The 20,966-nt window shown below is 57.4% G+C and overlaps 3 protein-coding genes and 1 long non-coding RNA gene across 8 annotated transcripts in view; 1 reads left to right on the top strand and 3 right to left on the bottom strand.

The window, feature by feature from the left end:
* Positions 1-1,241: 1,241 nt before the first annotated feature.
* Positions 1,242-3,895, bottom strand: SLX1A (structure-specific endonuclease subunit SLX1A). Of its 3 annotated transcripts, none has more exons than XR_006777510.2 (6): positions 3,708-3,895; positions 3,116-3,167; positions 2,673-3,011; positions 1,670-1,797; positions 1,454-1,604; positions 1,242-1,372 (listed from the first exon to the last, which is right to left on the bottom strand). XR_006777510.2 is itself a non-coding variant. In XM_045785930.2 (6 exons), exons 1-6 carry the CDS (start codon positions 3,893-3,895, stop codon positions 1,343-1,345), a joined length of 825 nt encoding a protein of 274 aa, XP_045641886.1. In that variant the 3' UTR covers positions 1,242-1,342. The 3 variants fall into 3 exon arrangements, 1 of the variants encoding a protein (XP_045641886.1); XM_045785930.2 differs by having other exon boundaries at positions 1,454-1,541; XR_006777511.2 differs by lacking the exons at positions 1,242-1,372; positions 1,454-1,604 and having other exon boundaries at positions 1,712-1,797; positions 2,084-3,011.
* A 271-nt stretch (positions 3,896-4,166) lies between these two features.
* On the top strand, positions 4,167-5,213 carry BOLA2B (bolA family member 2B). Of its 2 annotated transcripts, none has more exons than XM_087869124.1 (3): positions 4,167-4,415; positions 4,540-4,599; positions 4,895-5,213. In XM_087869124.1, exons 1-3 carry the CDS (start codon positions 4,353-4,355, stop codon positions 4,943-4,945), a joined length of 174 nt encoding a protein of 57 aa, XP_087725250.1. In that variant the 5' UTR covers positions 4,167-4,352; the 3' UTR covers positions 4,946-5,213. The 2 variants fall into 2 exon arrangements, with proteins under 2 accessions (XP_087725250.1, XP_045641887.1); XM_045785931.2 differs by having other exon boundaries at positions 4,281-4,415; positions 4,502-4,599; positions 4,895-5,038.
* A 1,835-nt stretch (positions 5,214-7,048) lies between these two features.
* CORO1A (coronin 1A) lies at positions 7,049-12,628 on the bottom strand. 2 transcript variants are annotated; one of them, XM_087869106.1, is made up of 12 exons: positions 12,469-12,598; positions 11,189-11,314; positions 10,729-10,927; positions 9,444-9,566; positions 9,223-9,352; positions 8,951-9,135; positions 8,684-8,803; positions 8,358-8,462; positions 8,090-8,235; positions 7,917-7,974; positions 7,589-7,804; positions 7,049-7,271 (listed from the first exon to the last, which is right to left on the bottom strand). In XM_087869106.1, exons 3-12 carry the CDS (start codon positions 10,924-10,926, stop codon positions 7,167-7,169), a joined length of 1,386 nt encoding a protein of 461 aa, XP_087725232.1. In that variant the 5' UTR covers position 10,927; positions 11,189-11,314; positions 12,469-12,598; the 3' UTR covers positions 7,049-7,166. The 2 variants fall into 2 exon arrangements, with proteins under 2 accessions (XP_087725232.1, XP_045641879.2); XM_045785923.2 differs by lacking the exon at positions 11,189-11,314 and having other exon boundaries at positions 12,469-12,628.
* A 346-nt stretch (positions 12,629-12,974) lies between these two features.
* The window catches only part of LOC148110488 (uncharacterized), a 44,758-nt gene continuing 36,766 nt past the window's right edge, over positions 12,975-20,966 (bottom strand). Inside the window, exons 2-3 of the long non-coding RNA XR_015727238.1 lie at positions 16,206-16,379; positions 12,975-15,038 (exon numbers count right to left, since the gene is read on the bottom strand). This is a non-coding gene — a long non-coding RNA (uncharacterized LOC148110488). The remainder of the gene's footprint in view (positions 15,039-16,205; positions 16,380-20,966) is intronic.

The following is a 20,966-nucleotide window of genomic DNA, read 5'->3' as shown; positions in this document are numbered from 1 at the left end:
GAGACAGGAGCCAGCCCTGCCCAGCCCGCCCCACCTGGGAACTCACCAGACCTCTCGGGATCTTGGTCTTGTGACTGCTTTGCGCTCTGGCTCACTGGGTGCCGTGCGGTGAGAGCAGAACTGCTCTCTGAGCTGAAGGGTTTATAAATCCGAAGTGGGAGGGATCTGGAGCCGGTCTCCAGGAAGGAAAGGGTGGAGTTAAGAGTGGGAGGGCTCCCCTGTGCTCCCCCCCTTAGCACCCCAGCCGGAGCCAAGCTTAGACTGGCCTGAAAACCCAAAATGTGGGTTTAGTATGTAGAAAACAAAGGGAAGACTGAAACTAGACAAAAGAGCCCAGTAAGTTTTCACTTTAATTTTGGGGGGTTTTTGTTGTGTAATCTTCGCTCCTGATCTGCCCTCTGAACTCTACCCCTGCAGGGCCGGCCAACTGACAGCTTGTTGATAGACCTAGCCAGTTTAGAGTGGGCGGAGCAGAGAGGATAGGTGGCTTCCTTGGGAGCAGGGCCACTCACCTTCCTGCTGGCTCCAGGCCAGTCTTGAAGACGCCAGAGGTTCAGGCTGGGAGGGGCCCCCAGGCCCCCAGCAGCGCAGGCATTCCAGCACTGCTAGCTAGTCTGACCTCTGACCACAAGGCCAGTACAGGGCAATGTTGGGGGGGGGGGTCAGGGTGATAGGGGTTGGGGCGGAGCAGAGGAGGCGGGGCAGGCCTCCTGAGGCAACAGGGAGAGAAAAGGGCAAGAACGCCGAGTCTCCTAACCCTGGGAACGCGTCCAGCTGCACAGCTCTGAAGACTTCAGGGAGACTCGTTCATGGTTGGTGACAGAACCACGGCCCCCACAAGGTGCCTTCCTTTCACCGGGTTTGAAGGGGCTCCCAGACAGCGACAAGAAGGAGTTGGGGCTTGCAGGGCCACAGGGCCCCATGGGGTAGTGTATCCCCCTACCCACCCCACTCTTGGCCTCTGTCCTGATTATTTGGATTAAAGTCCAGAGTCAAGCTGGGCACTGGATTTGGATGGGCTCTGAGTCGAGGGTGTGGGTCTCCCAAGCATGCAAAGAATTGTGTGATGTCAGAAGCATGGGGGGGGAAGCTGAGGCATGTGGGCCTCCAGGTAGAGGAGAGGCTGGTCCATGCAGGTGAACGGTCCCTCCCCACTCTGCTCTTCTGCTCAGGCCCCAGTGACTGGCAGGGTCTGTCTCCTAGCTCCAGGACCCCTCCTCCGCTGCACAAACACCAGAAAGTTCCCTTGACTCAGACTCTTTATTGTACTCAAGTAAAAGGTACCCAGACCCACAGGGGTGGCGCAGACAAGGAGAAGGCGGAGGGTCGGGGGCGCTGCGGGTCAGGTCTCCAGCATGTCTGTCCAGTGCTCCTGCGGAGACAAGAAGACTGGTCAAAGGCAGCCTCGGGTATGGGATGGGGTAGGGAGGCTGGGGTCAAAGCCACGTCTCACCTCTTCTGATTCCAAGTCCTCCTCTTCCTCCTCGGCGCCCATCCGGCACAGCCAGATCAGGTCTCCCCACAGCAGTGAATTCTTACAGCTACCAAGGGATGCAGTTGGTAGGAGATACAATCAGGATCCCAAGTCTCCTCCAGGCTAGGCCCTGGGTGCCAAGATAAGGACTCAGCTGCCCCGCCGCCTGGACTTGGACGGGGGTGCTGGACTCACCCAGGGCACTGGCCCTCTAGGGGCAGAAGCTGCCCCGGCTCTTCTTGCAGGAACTCCTCTGCTAGGCAGATCACGTGGGCTCTTAGGCGGCAGCCAGGGTGGGGGCAGCAGAGGGGGCCCTCTTCATCCTGTCAGAGGTGGCAGGCAGGTAAGAGAGAAAACCAGGAGGAATGATGGAGCTAACAGTCACAATTTCTATGGACCAGACACTCTTCCAGAGGCTTTACATTAAACAACGCTAGGAGGCACATACCACTACTATTTGCATTTTATAGATGAAATGAGGCATGGAGAGGTTACAGTACTTTCCCACAGGGATTAAGCTAGCCGATCCCCCCCCCCCCCCGGCCCCGGAGCATTAGCAGTGATTATAGAAACAGCATTGGCCACTGCAGCCAGACCTATAGTTCTTACCGGCTAAGTGATCTCAGGCAGGCCACTTAATGCCTGAATGGCAAGGACTCAATTTACATTTCCTGAGAGCTGAGAAGTCAGGCCCAGCATCTCAGTTAATTTGTTAAATATTTATTGGCCACCTGTTGTTTAACAGACCCTTGACTACGGCAGTGAACAAGAACTGCCTTGTACTGGGGGGCAGGGGAGATACTGACAATAAGATAAATAAAACACCTACTATGTTAGACAATAAGTGTTTAGGCTTTATGAGAAAAAAACCAAAAAGGCAGGGGAGTGTACAAGGAAGAACTGCAGTTTTAGATGGAGAGCCAAGGAAGACCTCATGGAGAAGGAGAAGGTGGCATTTTATAAAGACTGAAGTGAAGGTCTAGGTCTAGGGAAGAACCTTCCAGTCAAAGGGGAAGGGCAAGGGCCCTGAGCAAGAGGGTACTGGTTTGGAGGAACAGCAGGAAGTACTAGCATCCCCGTTTTAGTCATGAGGGCAAAGGGTGTCAGAGGGCTGCCCGGTCCTGAAATAAACAGCTGGATCCCAACTCGTTTGAACCCTAGTCTCGCAGCGACCTGGAGACCGGGTGGGGCGGCTCACCTGGAAGGAGCGCGCGCACAGGGCGCAGCAGGCCTCGGTGTCTTGGTCGGGCTCGGACTCCGCGTCAGCTGAGGTACCGGAGCGGCTCCTCGGGGCCGGGGCGCGGGGCGGCGGAGGCCCGAAGGCCAGCGGCATGTGCGGCGGCGGCGGCGGGCACAACTCACGTCGGAAGTCGGCGCGCAGCCAGCGCACGGTGAGCGGGAGGCGCGCCCAGGGCGGCGCGCGCAGCATGTGCGCCAGCACGCGCAGGTGGAAAGGGAAGGCGGCCTCGCTGCGCACGCGCGGGCCCACGTGCGCCAGGCGGCGCGAGGCGTGCGGGTGCTGCCAGGCCCACTCGAACTGCGGGCAGGAAGTAGGGGCTTCAGGGCCGCCCCCGGCTTAGGCCCCAAGCCCCCCCCCCTCCTCCCACCGCCCTCCCCCCCCCCCCCCGTCTCCTTTCTTACCCGAAGGGCGGCCACGGCGGAAGGGAAGCCGTGCACGATAAGCACCATCTCCCTGGGGACGAGAACGAGGACGTGGCCCATGAGACCCCGCCCCAACCGGTTGGTGTCAAGCCGAATCCCTTCGCCATGGTTCGCCCCCAGTCCTACCCGAGAGTGGAGTTCTCACGCCCGGCTTCAGGCCCATTCCGCGAGGCTCCGCCCCCTTTGTGGAGGTACGTCCCTTCGCACCTGTCAACCTCAGGCCCCGCCTCCAGCACAGGTACTTAACTGCCCTCCTCAGTTCCTCTTCCTTGCAGGCTCTCTCTTTTCCAACCCCCGCCTTGTTCATCAGCCCGCTGTCACCGGACCAAGCCTAGATGATCAGTCCCCTTCCTACCCAACCCCTGCCATAGTCCCACGGCTGAGTTTCACAGGGCTCCGCCTTCCCACCGCGCTCCTCCCCTGTGATAGGCCCGCCCTCGTCACCAGGGCCCCAACCCCAGCCCGGCTTTCAGCCACCACAGTGCCCCGCCTCTCTCGGCAGGCCTCTCCTCCTCCGAGCCCCGCCTCCTCCTTGAAGCCCTTCTCCAAACAGAAATCCAGTCCTTCTTACCAAGGCCCGCGTCCGCTGGTCCGCCAGGCCCCGCCTTTTTTGCGGCCCCCGTTGTGCTGCTGGACCCGACGAGCAGGGTTGACGGTGAACCCCACGTAGACGCGCCCCCGGTGCCGAGGGTTCAGGCAGTAGAGCAGGTAGACGCCGAAGAAGCGCCCGGGCCTTGCCGCGTCCCCCGCAGGGCCCATCGGGACTTGTGGGTTGATTGCTGGGGCCTGTGACCTCAGGGAGGGCTGAGCTGCCAGGGCAGCAAAATGCTTGTCTCGGAGAAAGCGTTTGGGGGCGACCCCGGGGTACCGTAGAGGCCGCAGCAATGCAGGTTCGCGCACCCTCTCCTGGCTGGAGTAGGGTGTCCAAACGGGCCCACAGAACCCAGGCTGGGGTGCAGGCGGCGGACACCTGTAAGCGCTCGACCCCGTCCTTGTGCAGACTCCGACTGGCGGGCTGACGGTAAGCGCGGAAACCCAGGACCGTTGGAAAGCTGGGCTTGCGTGAGGGCGGAAGTGCTGTGTTTACGGACGCTTTAGTAAGGGCGGAAGTAGAGTCCTCAGCGGAAGTGGCGTCAGTAAGGGCGGAAGCAGTGTGGCTGGGGTCGGAGCGGGGGTTCTATCCCGGCTAGGCTGCCGCCCTTTCTGGGTTACCGCAATGGAACTCAGCGCCGAATACCTCCGGGAGAAGCTGCAGCGGGACTTGGAGGCAGAGCATGTGGTGAGTTGTGCGGCCCGGTTTCGCCCAAGGGGGAAAGCGCGCCTGAGGGGCGGGTTTCACACTCTCCCCACCGTTCTGCCCCATAGGAGGTCGAGGACACGACTCCCAACCGTTGCGCGTCCAGCTTCCGAGTCCTGGTGGTGTCGGCCAAGTTCGAGGGGAAGCCACTGCTTCAGAGACACCGGTGAGGCCTCGGGAATACCTCGCTCAGCGCCATCCCAGCGCCGGGACCCCAACCCTGGCCACTCCCCTACACCTAAGTCCCTCGCCCCCGTCAGTGCGGCCCTGCACCGTGAACCACGACCCCAAGGATCCCGCCTTCGTGGCCCCTGTATTGAGACTTAGGCCCTCTGCCTCTTTGGTTCCCAGGTCCCGGGGACACAATTTGGAGGACACCTCCAGTCTCCTGGGTCACCCTACCTTAGGAGGCTGCGACTCAGGCCCCGGCCTTCCATTTCCTAACCCCATCTCTCCCCCAGGCTGGTGAACACGTGCCTAGCGGAAGAGCTTCTGCACATTCATGCCTTTGAGCAGAAAACCCTGACCCCAGAGCAGTGGGCCCGTGAGCGGCAGAAATAAGAGACCAAGGCCTGCACAGCCATTAAATTATGAATCAGGGCTGGCTTCTGTGTCAGTGTGTTGTGTGTGGGAGGCTGGGAGGGATGCTGAGCTTGAGTGTAGAGCCTGGTTTCTCCCTGCCCTGCCACTTTCCATTGTCTTACCTTGGACAAGTCCCTCACACACAGGCCTCTGTGTCCCCACTTACAAAATGAAATTAAAGTCTCTTCCAGGGCAGGCGGCACCGGCCTTCTCTGTAATTCTTGGTAGAACCTTAGGGCCACTGCTGCTGTTCATTGGCCATTACCAGGGGTTCCTGCCCTCTGCCAGTTTTCAAGATGCACGGATGAAAAAGTACCCAGGGCTTCAGGGCACTGGCCAATTTAACAAACTTCCCCCACTCCCCAACATCACCCTAATGTCAGGGGAATAGAGGATCCTGTGCTTCCCTGCAGGTTACCCAGCCCCTCACAGTCTCAGGGGAGGTGGTACCCCAGCAGGGACACTGAAACACTGGAAATGCTGTTGTTTTCTGGTCCACTGGAGAAAATCCAGTGTCCCTTTAGCCCAGGGCTTTGTGTGGCCACAGTTGTCCCTGAGGAGACCATGAGCGTTTCAGGAATGGAGCTGTGGGCAGGAGATAGGGATAGGGTTAAAGCAGGAAAATAAGGCCACCTGAGCCATAAAATTGGGGCACATGATGCCCTTGGTATCAATCTTAAACACAGGTGCCCGGATTGGTTAAGGCCTGGCACAGATGGGGTCCCTGGGACCCAGGAGGGTAGCAAGTGCCCCAGATGGCGCCAGGGCTCTTTGGGGGTGAGGGCTTGCAGTTCTTAACCATCCCACCCCTCTGTTCCCCTTTTCAGGGCCAGTTTCTTGGCCCCTAAATAACCATCCCACTTCCTACCTCCCTCTTGTTCCTATCAGAAAAGCTGGAAGTCATGGTGATGACAGGTTAACCCTTCTGGGTTCCTAGGATCCTTTCCTGGCCTTTCCTCGGCTCCCTTGGGCCAGGAGGAGAGCTAGTGACAGAGTACTTAAGTACGACTTCACTAGGAGGGCACATCACCGCTGCTGTGCAGGAGAGGCTCAGGGAAGGAATGTCGCTTTAAGAGGCCCACGTTCCAGATTTTCTGCTTCTCTCTTTATCATACCCCTGATAAGATCCACCCAGTGCGTTCACAGAGCTGCGATGCTATCCCTCCTTGTTATAGAGCACCTGAGGCCTGGAGAGAAGTGACTTGCCCAGGGTCACACGGCTTGCATAGAGATTGAGACTCAGATGGGCCCTGCCTCTCTCTCTATGCAGGTGGTGCTGGAAGCTGGGGGACGGCGGGTGAATGAGGCCCTTAGTCCTTGCTGTGGTCCCTGTGTGGTATGAGGGGAGATCTGCTGGGGCCAGGACACCCATCCCAGTAGCCCTGGCCTGGCCTCACTGAGTTGGACATCAGACACCCACTTCTAAGCCCCCACTTGACAGGGCCTGACAGGTCTCTTCTGTCTGGGGAGGATCCCAGAGTGAGGTACTGGGAGGCAGCAACTTGGCAGGAAGACTAGGGACCAGAAGGGGGCGGGGCTCATGACTCAAGGTCTGCCCCCCGCAGGCCCCTCTCCTGCTCTATGCCTCCGTGTCCTCACCCGTAAACCAGGGTTCGGTTCTAAGCTTGGCCTCACAGAAGATCCTCTGATGTTGTGCAGTTTGAAACACATCCTGTAAGCGCCGTCTAGGTGTCTTGTGAGTTTTGGTTCCTCACCAGTGACAGTGACTGGACAGTCGCACACAGCCTGTGGCAGTTGGCCAGGAAAGGCAAATTCTGAGTCATTGTGGGAATTTTTGAGGCTCGCCCCAGGCAAGGCCTTGCATAGCTCAGACCCTGCCAGCTCTCAACCCACAAGAGCGTGGGACGGCTCCCACCCACTGAGGCCTGTTTTTGTGGCCTCAGGTGCTCAAGAGGCGCCCCCCCCGCCCCAGCTCCTGGTACGGGCCAATCTCATCAAGGCAACCGAAGGGGCAGCTCGAGGGCAGGTCCGTTCAGCAGACCCAGCATCCAGGGGACCATCCGAGTCAGAGGTACCAGAAAATAAAGCCATTTTATTATTATTTTTTATCTGCCATCATGGCCTGAGGAGAAGGGTGTGAATGGAGGGAGGGAGGCGATGCCGTGGCCCCCGCTGAGGCCCTGCGGTCCTCTACTTGGCCTGGACCGTCTCCTCCAGCCTATCCAAGCGCTTCTGTAGTTCCTGCACCGTGGCCTGGAGCTTCCTCATTTCCTCCTCCAGCCGGGCTACGGCATCCTGGGGGAGCCAGCCCCACATCAGTCCCGGGCCCATCCTTCACCCGGGGAGCCCCCCACCGCCCTACCAAGAGCTCCAGGGCGTGGCCCTTCTGTCCCTCAGCTGCAGGCCAAGACACCTGAAACCTGTTTTCTGAGGCCTGAGGATTACCCGCTCCTGGCCCCCAGAGGGTTGCTCTCCCCGCAGAGGGTCCCCAACATGAGTGTAGGATGGCCCGAACACCAGCCTCCTTCCGGTGGGACAAGGACCACATCAGTAGCAGCCCCTGCCCTGCACATCTTCCCGTCCTAACTCCCAGATTCCCATCCACTTCTCACCGAGCTGGGGGTCCCACTGGCCTCTGGTACTGTCTTCCTGCGCCCAGTGTCCAGGCCCCGGTTGACCCTCAGCTCCCGGCTCTTTGGAGGCACGTAGCCGTCCTTGAGGGAAATGAGGAGGGGCCCGGCATCCCGGCCCCCCAGCCACTCCTCAGCCGTGAGGGCAGCATCGGGCCCTGCGGTGGGTGGGTAAAGGTCCTCCTGGAACAGGTCCGACTGTGGGCAAGGCCAAGGCTGGGTAAGAGAGTGCTTGGGCCACACCGCCACCCTGCAACCGTGCGAGGTCAGTGCCTGGCCCGGGGCCCAGGAAGGGACATGGGAGCATCACCTTTCTAGGCACTGTCATGGCAATGGGCTCACACCTCCGCTCGTGCAGCTTGTAGAATCTGTGGAAATAAGAAGGTGAGCAGCGCCCGCGCATGGCTGGCCCAGAGCTGAAGGTCCGAGTGGGGTCAGCACTGCCCAGGGAGCATGCTCAGGTCAGGGTCAGGGGTCAGTCACCTGGCAATCTCACACTTGTTCACCTCCAGGCCACGTTTGGGCATGTAACCCATGCCCCGCTGGGACTCCTTGGAACTGAACATGGAGAGATAGTGCAGGAATGGGGCCTCGGAAGTGATCTCGAAGTAGCGGATGGAGCTGTCACCCTGTGGGCGGCGGATGCAGACGCGGGCATCAACGCCACGGCGGCCTCCAGCCAGGTCCCTTCCGAGCCCTCCTCCCTCCACCTCCCACCCCCGGCCCGCGAGTCCCTGCCCGACGGGGACACCTTGCCGCAGAGGTAGACTATGTTGGTGTCGGGGTCAAAGAAGGGCAGCAGGACGCCGCTGCTGGTGTCCAGTTCCTGCAGGGACAGTGGCTCCTCCAGGTGCTTCTGCAGCGATGGGGGAAACGGGGAACAATGAGCTGGGCCAAGCCGGGCCTGCGAAGAGCTCGGGGCACAGACTTGGGGAGGGCCCTCTCTGAACAACCAGTGGAGACTTGCATCCCACAGAGGGTCAACTGAGGCCCATGGCTCTATCTGATCGGGCAAGTGGCAGGGCAGACACTAAGCCTCCAGTCGCGGCGGGTCTCTGCTCCCCGGCCAGCACGCACCGTGTCCCACAGCGCCACCTGCCGCTCACTCATGCGGCTGAAGCCCGTGGTCAGGATCTTCCCGTCTGATACAAAGACTGCACGCACAGGCCGGGTCCCCTCATGGGGACGGTCCTTCTCCTGGAAGGAAAGGGACGCGGTCAGTCAGGTACCCACGCACACATCCTAAGCACCAGACCCCAGCTGAGGGCGAAAGAGGGACCTGGCTGATGGTGCAGAGGCGGGTAAAGGGCCTGGGATCAAGGGTCATGATTCAGGGCAACTCACGGCAACAACGGTGCCTTTGCGGGGCTCGATGATGCGCACACGCTTGTCACGGCAGGAGGTGCAGATGAGGGCGCCGTCTCGGCTCCAGTCCACGCTGTAGATTGTGTCCGGGTGCACGTCGGAGCCCAGTGTCAGCACGGCCACCCCGGTGCCCACGTCCCACACCAGGATCACGTTGTCACAACCTGGGTGGTATCGCCAGCGTTAGAAACCGCGAGCCTCCGTCCCTTGCCGTCGGGTGACCGGCCCACCCCTCTTCTCCCCCCAGGTACCTGCACTGAGCAGCACGTTCTGGGCTGTGGGGTGCCAGGCCACGATGCCCACGCGCTTGGTGTGGCCCTCCAGGGTGACGACAGGCTCCCGCAGGGGCAGCGTCAGGCCCCCATCAGGAATCTCCCACACCTGCAGAGAAGGGGCGAGTGAGACTTGGGGGTTCCAAATGTCAGATCCAGTGCTAGAGCTCCCCCAGCCCTTGTGTCCCCCCACCGCTCACCATGACCGTGCAATCCTCGGAGCCGCTGGCAATGACGTTATCGTTATGCGGGCACCAGGCGATGTCTAGCACTGGGGCCGTGTGGCCACAGACCATGGGGACATTCTTGTCCACACGTCCAGTCTAGGGGGCAGAGCAGGGCCTCTGAGGGAGGGACTTTTGCTTTCCAAACCTGATCCAGCCTCCCCACAACCCTTCAGAGAGGCACAAGGAGGGAGGCAGTGGGGTCCCTGGGAGGTGGAACAGGGCCTAGGGTGGGAGGCTTTGGTCCTCTGCCCCAGTCCCAGGGGTGTCTGGGCAACTCAGAAGGGCTGTCCACAAGTAATGCAGGATGGGGGTGTGGGGCTGGGTACCAGGGGGCACACTGGGCCCTGGTCCTGCCTTACTGTCAGACCCTGGCCAAGGTCCTGACATCTCCACCCCCACCTTTCTCACCAATGCCCTGGGGGCTGGCACTCCCACCCCAGCTTCCCCGAGGGAGGCTTTCCAGGGGATGACAGGCCAAGGCCCGGGGCAGGGGAGGTTGTATTAAGGTTAGGGACCCCAGGAAAGTGTGGGGATGGGGAGGGGTCCTTCCAACAGGATAGGGACCGGGGAAGTCTGTCCAAACTGGCCCCGGGCAGGAGCCGAGGTTTGGAAATGGCCGCTTCCGGGGACAGCTGCTGCCGCAGGGCTTCCTGTGTGAAGAGCGCCCCAGCCCTCGCCCCACAACCACTTCCTCTTCTCTTGGCTTCCATCGGCCCTTTTAAGGTAACAACTTAGGACCCATCTCCCCTTCCTGTCTCACCCCCCAAGAGCACAGGAGTGTGCTGGGGGTGGGGGTCAGCAGAGCGGAAGGGGGTACAGCAGGTACAGAGGGAAGGCAGGTCTGGGGGATGGGAGAGGGCCTCTCACATCATCCCTGCCTGCAGCCAGGGGGCCAGAGCTCCCGGGGGCTCAGACGGGGCCAGGCCCAGAGCCCCTCCCACCCCGAGAACACAGCTGGGTCTGCCCGGACCCGGTGGAGCTCTCTCAGTGCTCCGGAGGGGAGAAGGCCCTGGGTCTGCAAGACTTGCTGGATGACCTTTCTGGTGTCACCTGAGCTTCAGTTTCCACGCGACCACTGCACGTAGGAGCTGGAGGAGGCTGGAGGCTCATGTGGCCCAGCTCAGTTTTACAGCTGACAAGGCTGCAGCCCAAGAAGGCTTGGTGACAGTCACCTAATCAGGACCTCTGTGGGGCCACTGGAGGACCAGAGGCCCCCCTCATGTGGAAGGCTACTGGCCCAAGGGCTCCAGGGGCTCACCTTGCCCAGGGGCAGCACCAGGAAGGCCCCTCCCCCACTGGCCTCGCAGATCAGGGCCACAAACTTGGGGTTGACAGCACAGAAGCCACTATCCCAGGTGGTCTGTGAGACGCGCACATCCTCATAGCACTGGTCGGCCTTGGCTGGCTGTCCAAACACGTGGCGGAACTTGCTGGAGCGGACCACCTGCCGGCTCATCCTGGGGGGACACGTGGGTTTGAGGGCTTTTCTCCCTTCAGGTCGACTCTGACCTTAGAGTGTCGCCCGTGTCCCCCAGGACACCCCTCAGCCAGTGTTTAAGGTCTCAACTAACTTCCCCAGCATCGGCTCCCTGGGCTCCCTGCCCCCTCCTCTGGACTGCCATCTTGTCTCCCTCTTGCTCGCCCTCCTCACCCCTTCTCATTCCTGGCCAACCTGCAAGGCCCACCTTCTCTGCCCACCCCGGGCCTCGCGTCTATACCTTCCGCCTCTGCGGCAGAGCCCAGCGTGGGGTAGCACCAAGGGCCGATCTGTCGACTGCTGCCGGATATGGCCCCCCCTCCAATGGCTCACATTCCCACCCTCTGGGGGCTTCGGTGGCGACAGCCTGGAGGGGGGGTTCTCTCAGTCACAGCAGCCACACCTCACATCCCTCACACCCACATGGGGAGCTTCCTCCCTCACCTCCTGGCACAGGGCTGGGCATCCAGAGGGGAGCAGCATGTGGGCCTGCCCAGGAGGAGGGTCTCTGGGCTCCAGAAACAGCAGATGGCTTGGGTCCCATTCTCTCCTCCCCACACCTCTGCCTCTCGAGTCTGCCTAAGCAGGTGCCCTTAAGTACCATCTCCACCCGCTCTGGAACTATTCAGGGGAAGGGAAAGGCGGCGCTGATTCTCTGAGGTCCAGCAAGGATGGTTTTCCCCCACCGGGCCGGGTGGAGAGCGACTGAAGCCTCAGGGATCACCTCTGGCTCCCCAGGCTACAGGCCCCATCCCGACACCCAACTGCATCACCTTCCCGGCCGTGTAGGGGCCATGCCGCCTGCTCAGAGGGCACCCTCCCAGGCCTCTACCCCACCTCCCGAGCTTTGCCCCTTAGACTGCCTTTGGCCCTGGCCCTTCTCGCTGGGCACCCCGCTGCCCTGGCCTGCCCCGTGAGGCTCCGGGAGGCTCCGGTGCGCCTGCCCTGGAAGCAGGTGAGGAGCCTGTGTGAGGAGAAGCAGTCCAGGGGCAGGGGGATCAGACCCAGATGCGAAACCTGGGCCTGGGGAGAGGGGAGCCCCAAAGCCGAGCTTGGGGGACAGGAAGCCATCGCCCCACCCTGCCTCCTCCCCCACCGCAGGTACCAGGCTCAGAAACCGCGGAAAGGGGAACTTGGTCTTTTCTTGTTTTGCTCTCAACCCCTTCCTGTCTCCAAGCTCAGGGCAGCTGCTCGGCTCACCCCACCCTGCCCCCACCCCTGACGCCCGTTCTGGCGCGAGCCAGCCCCCCCCCCCGCTCCCCCACCTCCATCTTGGCTGCGGTGGTCCCTCACCCCGGCCTGTGCACAGCGCCCTGGGACACGCAGATGGACCCTCCCACGCACACCCCCCTCCCCCGGGCGAGTCCCCTGCACGCGCGGCGCGGACGGCTCGATCCCCTCTCCCAGCGGCGCGCTGACAGCCCGTCCGCCCCCACGGCCGCCTTCCGCCGAGCTCACGGATGCCCCACAGGTGGCCCAGGGCAGCGATGCCCTGTCCCTTGCCCGGGGACCCAGGCTTACCTGCTGCTGAGAGATGAGTGACCCGCCAAATGGAGGAGGGAGAGGAGGAGGACGAGGAAGGAGCCGGCGGAGCCAGAGACAGCCCGCTGAGGATGCTCTTGTCAAGACAATGAATGAGAAGCGGCGTCTGCCCACCTCCTTAGGGGTGGCAGCGCCCCTTTGGGCGGAGCTCTTAAAGGGGATAGCCCTTCTCGGGGTGGAGGCGCCGCCCCCACCCCCACCCCCCGCCCGCGGCCGCCTCTCCCTCCGTCGGCTCGGCCGCGCCTGCCAACTCAGAACGCAAGCAGATGCTGCCGGCCAGTCGCTGACAATCTAATCGGCACTTTTGTAATGTCAAAATGCAAAAATACCCTGTTCCTTCTTCCCTCCTTCAGTCCGCCCCCAGCCCACTCGCCATCCTGTCCCTGGAATTCACAGAAGTCCGGCCCCCGCGCCCGCCCCCAGCTGAGGCCGAGCTGCCTTCCGCCCGCCTACCCCCTCTTCCCCCCCCCCCACCCCGGCCAGGGATGGAGAGCCGAACCCTGGGGTCCCGTCCAGGCTCCTACATTTACAAACGGTGGCCTTGGCAGAGTCACCTCTCCTCTCCCATCTCCTGTCATCATCTGGGAGCACCTGGGACCCGCCTGCCTCACAGGGAACAAGTGAATGACTCTGGCCTTACAGAGGCTTCCTCCTGCAGGGGGGCAGAGGTCGGTGAGTCAGGGTCCGGCTCCTGTCCCCAGAGAGCTCTCAGCAGCCCAAGGCCGGCTCCAAGGATGCCAGGCAGAGGAGGAAGCCAGACCCCATACTCAAGAGCAAGGAGGACTCCTTGGATTCGGAGAAGGCCTCGTGCAGGCCGGGATGAGAGGGCAAGAGAGGCCTACTCCAAACTCAGACTGCTTTCCAAGCTGGGCTCCTGGCTGTCACACTACCGAGTGACCTTGGGCAGGCTCCGTCAGCCTCAGCTTCTCCCTCTGTAAGAGTCACACCTACCTCAAGTGGGGAGAGCAAAGCGTTATGTACCCGGTCTGGAGTGTAGCAAGTGCTTAATGGATGTGGGCTCTCCCCATGGTTACTATTCGCCAGGTATCTGGGCTGGACCCGACAAGGTGAGAGGGGGCCAACAGGCACCACCGAAGGAGGCCTGGTGGGCTAGGGGCAGCTGAGCAAAGGCCCAATAACGTGATTCTTCAAGGGACTGGTTCACATCCCACCGCCACCACTGATTGGCTGCATGCTCTTGGCCATGAACTCTAACTTCTCTGAACCGCAGTTTCTTCATCTGTAAATGGGGGATAAAGACAATCTGTCCAGCCCGCTTCACAAAGCGATAAGGCTCAAGTGAGACAACGCATGTAAAAGTGTTCCACCTGATTCAGTCGTAGGAACCTGCGGGTCCTGCCACTGGACGGAAGCAACTGGACGGGGATGTATGGTCTCCACCGGAAATGGTAAGAATAACCGCTGCGTTTACCGTGCGTCCACTCTGCGCGGGGCACTGTCTTGGCGCTGTGAATCCTTTAGTCCGCGCAGCACCTCTAGGTGGCAGACCCCACTTCGTTTTATGGAGGAAACAGGCACACACTGCCCTCCATCCTGGAGCCCTCCTTTTCCAGCAGAGGAAGAGCGCGTTGGCGAGATACCTGAAAACCACGCCCCGGAGGCAAGAGCCTGGCAGGCGTGCAGAGGGACAAGCCGGGAAGCACGGATGCTGTTCTCACTCCCAGCGGGTCTGCAGCATGGGGCGGGGCGGACAGGTATGGGGAGGCCGGTGGCGGGAGTTATGTTTCGGCTTCTCCGCCAGCAGATGTCCGGAGAACACAAGACCAAGCGTCCGTTCAGTGGTGGGTGGTGAAGGCCCTGCCCCGAGGCTCCTCTTGTGTCTACGAAGGGGCTGAGCGCTCCCAGTGAGGGGCGTTGGGACAGTGTACCTGGTGCGTGCTGCTGAGCTAGCATCTCACCAAAACCCTCTTTATGGTGGCCGCAACTCGAGTTTCCTTTGGGGGACCAACCTTTCCTCACTGGCAGTCCCTGAAGTTCAAGACGGGGTCCAAGGTGGGGCACAGGGCTACGGTTCTCCCCCCCCCCCCAGTTAAAGCAATCTTTTTTGATTGGTTCAGGGATGGGCACTTGATTCAAGGCTATGCAATCAGAAGCAGATTCGTTGGAGCTGCTGGGAAAAAGAGCCGTCTTTCCACTGGGGGTTAGTAAGCTGATAGGCTATACGGTCAGTGCTAGTCGTGACTATCTTGTCGCCACATAGGAAAAGTTGGCCGGAATCAGCCCACATGGACAACTGCAGAAGCGAGATATGAAGACTGACGTATTCTTGACATCATTTGAGTATCTGGATCAAACTGTGCCTGAACCCCTTAACCTTTCTGTCACGTAAGACATGGGTTCCTTTTTCTACGTAGGCCAATAAGTTGGATTTCTGGCACTTACAACTGGAAGAGCCCTGGTGGGTACACCCGCTCTGGAGAGGAACGGGACCGTTCTCAAGAGGCTGTAAAGCATGTTGGAGTCAGACAGACCCGGAGAACCGCAGCTTCACCATGTCCTGCTGCCCGGGCAAAGGGACGTTTCCTCACCTGTAAATCATGCACACCCTTGGTCACTTTCTAGAGTGTGTGCCCATCCCCCAGCTTCAACAATTATCAACACATGGCCAGTGTTGATTCATTTCGTCCACATAATTTTCTTGGCATCTATTAAAACAAATCCTAGACATCATAGCATTTCAACGTAAATACTTCAGCATGCCCCTCTGACAGAGAAAGACTTCTTTAAAAACTTGTAGAATTTTTAGGGGCAGCTGGGTGGCACAGTTGTTAAGCGTCTGCCTTTGGCTCAGGGCGTGATCCCGGCATTCTGGGATCGAGCCCCACATCAGGCTCCTCTGCTGGGAGCTTGCTTCTCCCTCTCCCACTCCCCCTGCTTGTGTTCCCTCTCTCGCTGGCTGTCTCTGTGAAATAAATAAATAAATCTTTAAAAAAAAAAAACCTCGTAGAATTTTTAATAAAATTGAATTAACTTTATAGATTAATTTAGGAATGATATTTAGACTTCCATCCATGACTGCAGCTTATTGGCCCACATATTTATGTCTTCTGTTAAAATTAAAGAACACTGTAATATAATCTTGTAATTTTCGCTGTAAAGGTCTTATAATCATTAGATTTTCCCCATAGGCATAGTATGGTTCTGTGGCGATTCTGAAGGGATTCTTCTTATTCTAGTTGTAACCTTGTTTCATTTCCTTCTAAAATCATCTTTATCTACAGTAAGATACATCTTTCTTTCCATATGATAAAACACACTCATTTTAAGTTCAGGTTCTGTTAGTTTTGACAACTGTATACACCCAAGTAATAAGCTCCATAATCAAGATATGAAATATTTCCATCTCCCCTAAAAGTTCCCTCAAGCCTGTCTATAACAAATCCTTATCCTCAGCCCCAGGCAACCACTGATCTGCTTTTTGTCAGTAGGGAATTTTCCATACAAATGAAATCATGGAGTATGAGTCTGGCTTTTTTCACGCAGCATGTTTTGAGATTCATCCATGTTATTGTATGTCAGATAAAGATTTTTATTTTACCTAAGCACAATACCCTTATGTAATATATAATTACACAGAAAAAAGTTAGCAATAATTTCTTACGTTCACCGTTACATGATTACCTTAAAAAAAAAAAAAAAGGACTCAGCAGTCAATCTTAACATCACTAAAAGTAGGACAACCAGACATTAGGTACCTCCTATAAGATGAGGCAATAAGGGGCGCCTGGGTGGCTCAGTTCGTTAAGCATCTGTCTTCCGCTCAGGTCATGATCCCAGGGTCCTGGGATCGAGTCCCACATCGGGCTCCTTGCTCAGTGGGGAGCCTGTTTCTCCCTCTCCCTGCTGCTCCCCCTGCTTGTACTTTCTCTCTAATAAATAAATAAATAAAATATTTTTAAAAATGACACAATAAGCATGTAGTAACACCTTTGTAGTTTTCTTACCAAAATCATCATTATAATCATCACCAGCATCTTGAATCTACTCGACCCTCTAGCTCTAGCTAATAGTTTGTAGGAAATAAGGGGGATAGAAGAACAGGCTAGATAACACCATGAGGAAGCAATTATGTAAATCTCGAATGTGAAAATGTGTGAATCTAGAAACGTGTAAACATTTTATAGGACAAATTACCTGGTTTCAATAAATAAATGGCATTAAGAGAAAAAGAGGGAAAACAGTAAAAGAGTCTTTAAAAATATCAATTAGGGCATCTGGGTGGCCCAGTCAGTTAAGCATCTGCCTTCAACTGGTTCCAGGGTCCTGGGATCGAGCCCCACGTGGGGCTCCCTGCTCAGCAGACAGCCTGCTCACTCCTCTCCCCCTGCTGCTCCCCCTGCTTATTCTCTCTCTCCCTCCCTCTCTCTCTCTCTGCCAAATAAATAAAACAAATCAGCTGTAAAAGGAGACTTTCAAATTAGTTTCTGTCACTTACAACCCAGAGTCCTGACTGCTCCAGGCAGCTCTAGGTCCCCGGTCAGCACTCACATTCCACCCCTGGGGTCTCAGGAGCCCTGTGAGCTACTTTACTGTCCCGCTTTTCCAGATGATGAAATCGAGGCTCCGAGGAGATAAATGACCTACCCAAGGTCACACAAACTAGGCTTCAAATACAAAGCTGCCTGACTCTGGAACCCAGGAGTCCATTCAAACTGTCCAGGCCACCATCAGAGCAGATGGGTTTACAAACTGGAGCGCAGTCGGGATGGCCAGCTAGGGACGAAGCACGGCGGACACTCCACAGATGGCCTGACGGACGAATGACGTCACATTAAAACTGGATCTTGAATACAAGTTTGCCAGGTAGAGAAGGGAAGGGAGAGGGGAAAAAGCAGTTCCAGGAAAGGCAAGGAAGAGGCAAGGACATTTCAGGGAATGGTGAGCTCTTTGCCGCGCTGGAGCCTCGGGTGCCTGGGCTGAAGGGGAAGGCGCTAGAGCTAGGGGTTCAGCAAGAGGCAGATCTCTTCTCAAGGAGTTCGCTCCGAAGACAAGGAGAAGCGCCCACAAGTCTGTAAGCAAAGAAGTGACGGGGTCTCGTGTGTCAGGGGTCCCTCTGATAGCCTGGTCCTTGCTCCTGTGGCCCCCAGGCCTCCACTCAGCTGGTCCTCCAGCTGCCTGCAGGCTCAGCCCTGACCCACATTTGAGAACCAGTCCTGGCAGGAGGCATATAAGGATGCCGTTTCCACAGGCTCAGGCCTTAGCCAACCTTGCCAGACGCTTCCAGCGGCCGTCTGCTCAGGCTGCCTTCCTCACATTCGTGAGATGGTCATCACTCCTATTTTATGGAGAAAAGAGGTGAGAATTCTTTCAACCCCTCTGCTCCCACCAGCAACAGCACCTCCGGTCCCTATAAATAGCCCCAAACTGTAATCACGGAGATGTCCTACTTGGGCCCTAGGCCGACTCCTCCTTCTTGGGACACATCCCATTTCCTCGGTGACCTCACTCTGTCCCTCACCCCCTCTCCCCTGCACTGCCAAGTTCTACTCTCCACAGACCCTCTCTCTTGGGTGTGTACAAACAAGCTTAAGTGCCCTGTGCCTTTGGGGGAACCTCTCTGAACTTGGCAGCCTCAAACCACTTCCCTATCTCACTCCCGCTCTTCACCATCAAGTTTCCTGAAAGAGCTGTTTACGCTCACTGCCCTCACTTCCTCATCTCCTGCTTACTCCTTCACCTCCGTGGGTCTGGCTCCGTTCCCACCATCAGACACAGACTTGCCCGCACCAAGTCCACCGATAACGTCCTGATCATGAAATCAAACGTTCTGGTGGTCATCTGACGCTCCTGACTCCCCCTCCCTCTGGAATCTTCCCTTGGTGTCCCTCTCCTGCTTCCCTGCACTGTTCTGCAGCTTTCTCTCTCCACCCTCTGCAGAGCGGCTCCCTTTGCTTAGCTTGCAAGGTGCTCCCAGGACTCTGCTTCTCCTGGCTCCCAAATTCCCCCCCACTATCTCATCCATAGCTACAGCTTCAGCTACAAACTTTTTATTAAAAAAAAGATTTTATTTATTTATTTGAGAGAGAGACAGAGAAAGCACAAGCAGGGGGAGCAGCGGAGGGAGAGGGAGAAGCAGGCTCTCTGCTGAGCAGGGAGCCCGATGAGGGTCTCGATCCCAGGACTGGGGGATCATGACCTGAGCTGAAGGCAGACAATTAACCGACTGAGCCACCCAGGCACTCCTCAATTACAAACTTGGACACCCCCCCCCCCAATCTGTCTCTGTGGCCCAGGCTTGCCGCCTGTGCTCCCTTGTGCTGACTGCCAACTGGAGGGCTTAACCTGCATATCAGGGAGGGCCTCCCAGAGGAAGCAGTCTTGACCTCGAATCTCTCCCTTTCCCTCTGTGCTCAGACCCCTGTTTGAGTTGTGTTGCTTGGACCATCTTCCGCTCCCTCTTTAAGGACATCTATGGCCTTCCTGATCATAAGACGCCCACCCTACAAAACCCTACCAGATCCTCAAGCAAAAAAGCTGAAACTCCCCCAGCATGGCATCCAAAGCCCTTCCTGATCTCCCCCTTCTGGCCTTGCTATTCACCATTACCCAAACTCAACATGCTCTCTCACTCCTCTGCTCCGGAGGCTGGACCCTCAGATGTCTACAAGGGGAGGAGAGGAGGTGGCCGGTCCAGTTACCTGTGGCAGAGAAAACGACTCCAGAACTTTGTGACTTCACACTATTAGTGTTAAGTGTGGGTTAGGGTTAGGGTTTCGAGAGGAAGTGTGCCGAGAGAGAGTGCTCCAAGACGGTAGGCCAGGTGACGGCCAGGGGTCCTTCTACCACATTCTACCGGTAAAGCAGTCACATGACCAGCCCCGGTTCCAGGGGAGAAGAAACTGACTGCTCCTTTTGATCCGGACAGTGACAGAGTTTGCAGGCCAGGTGAATGACAAGAGGGAGCGGAGGGGCTGTGGCTGCATTAGCCCTTTGTACTGCTCAGGAATGGGGGCCCTGTGAAGCTAAACCTGACTTTTCGAGACAAGTTAGAAATATGGATTTTTATATGAAAGCTCCAGATCTTTCAATGTTGGCAGCTCATTCAAAAATGTCTAAAAATGTTATATGAGCAAAGCTAAATATGTCTTTGGTTTGGATGTGGTTTTTCTGGCCAACAATTTTTGGACTCTGTTCTTTGCCCTTGGCGCAGGCCTGAAATCTCTCTGTGTTTGCTACCAAAGCTCTTATGTACCTTATTTATCCATTAAGACTCGGGTCAAGACTCCCTTCTCTGTGACGCCTTCCCTAACACCCCCTCCCCCCACGGCCAGTCCTAGAGTCGTTTCTTTTCGCCCCTGTGCGAGTGGCCCCTGGTGCATTCCTCCATCATGGTAATCCATATATTGGATAACAGTTATTTACAGGTCCAACTCTTCCACCAGATTGAGTTTTATCTCCCAGCACAGGACCCAACATTCACTAAACAAAAATCCTTCTTTGTTTCCCAACACTGCTAATAAGCCACCAACTCACACACACTCTCCCTTCACCACCGTCTTCCCTGGCCGGTCCACCCTCCATCCCACTGCCATCACCCCAGTTCAACCCCTCCTCACTTCTGCCCAGAATGAGTCCAAGAGCCTGCTAGCAAGTCTCCCCCGTTCCAGTCTCCTCCATTGCTCCCAATCCCTGCCCCTTGGCCAGACTCCTCCTCCCTGACACACAGATCTGACCATGTCAACCCCATTTCAAGATTCCTCCATTATTCTTTAGGATAGAATCCACTCCGGCGGCTGGGTTGGTAGATCTAGGTTTTGTGCCTGTCCGTTAGAGCTGGTGCAGGAGTGGAAGTCTCACCAACCCATGTCAGCCTTGGGTCTTTTTCTGGAATCCTTTCTGTCACTATGTGAGGAGAGCCTTCCCGAGAGTAAGGCCAACAAAGGAAAACCAAGTGGGAGTGAGGAGTGGGGAAAGGAAAAGATACAGATTGATCTGATGACCCTGCTGAGCCCCATGAGCTAATTGTGCCTGAAGACAAATACATTCCAGGCTTTCCAGTTCTCAGAGTCGTGGTGACATAAACAGCCTGCTGGCGAGGCTCAGGGGCCTGGTCTGACTGATCTGAAAAGCAGAAATGATATGCACGTCCAACAAAGGACACTCAGCAGAGAAGACTCCATTTTGATTTACGTCCAACGTACTGCATTTTCAAAGAACCAGACCCACCATGGATCAACTTCCATTTTGAAACTGACAAACCGAGTTCACCACGCATGAGCTCGAGGGAGAACGTTATCCCAAAGCCTTGTCAGCCCCCGGCAGGGTCTCTCCAAGGGATACAAATCCCCCCTGTAGCCTCTCTTGGGAGCTCTTGGGACACTAACACTAGAAGGGACCTTTGCCAGCTCCCTCTTTTTATGGGTGATGAAACCAAGATCCAGAGACCCGTTAGTTAGAGTCTGGACAAAATTTTCCACAAAGTAAATTCGGGGTGGAAGAAAGAGTAGTGTTTGGCA

This window comes from Ursus americanus, chromosome 2 (assembly GCF_024610735.1).
Source record: "Ursus americanus isolate L20-20 chromosome 2, mUrsAme1.1.p, whole genome shotgun sequence".
NCBI classification, from domain to species: domain Eukaryota; kingdom Metazoa; phylum Chordata; class Mammalia; order Carnivora; family Ursidae; genus Ursus; species Ursus americanus.
This window is presented reverse-complemented; position numbering and strand designations above follow the sequence as displayed.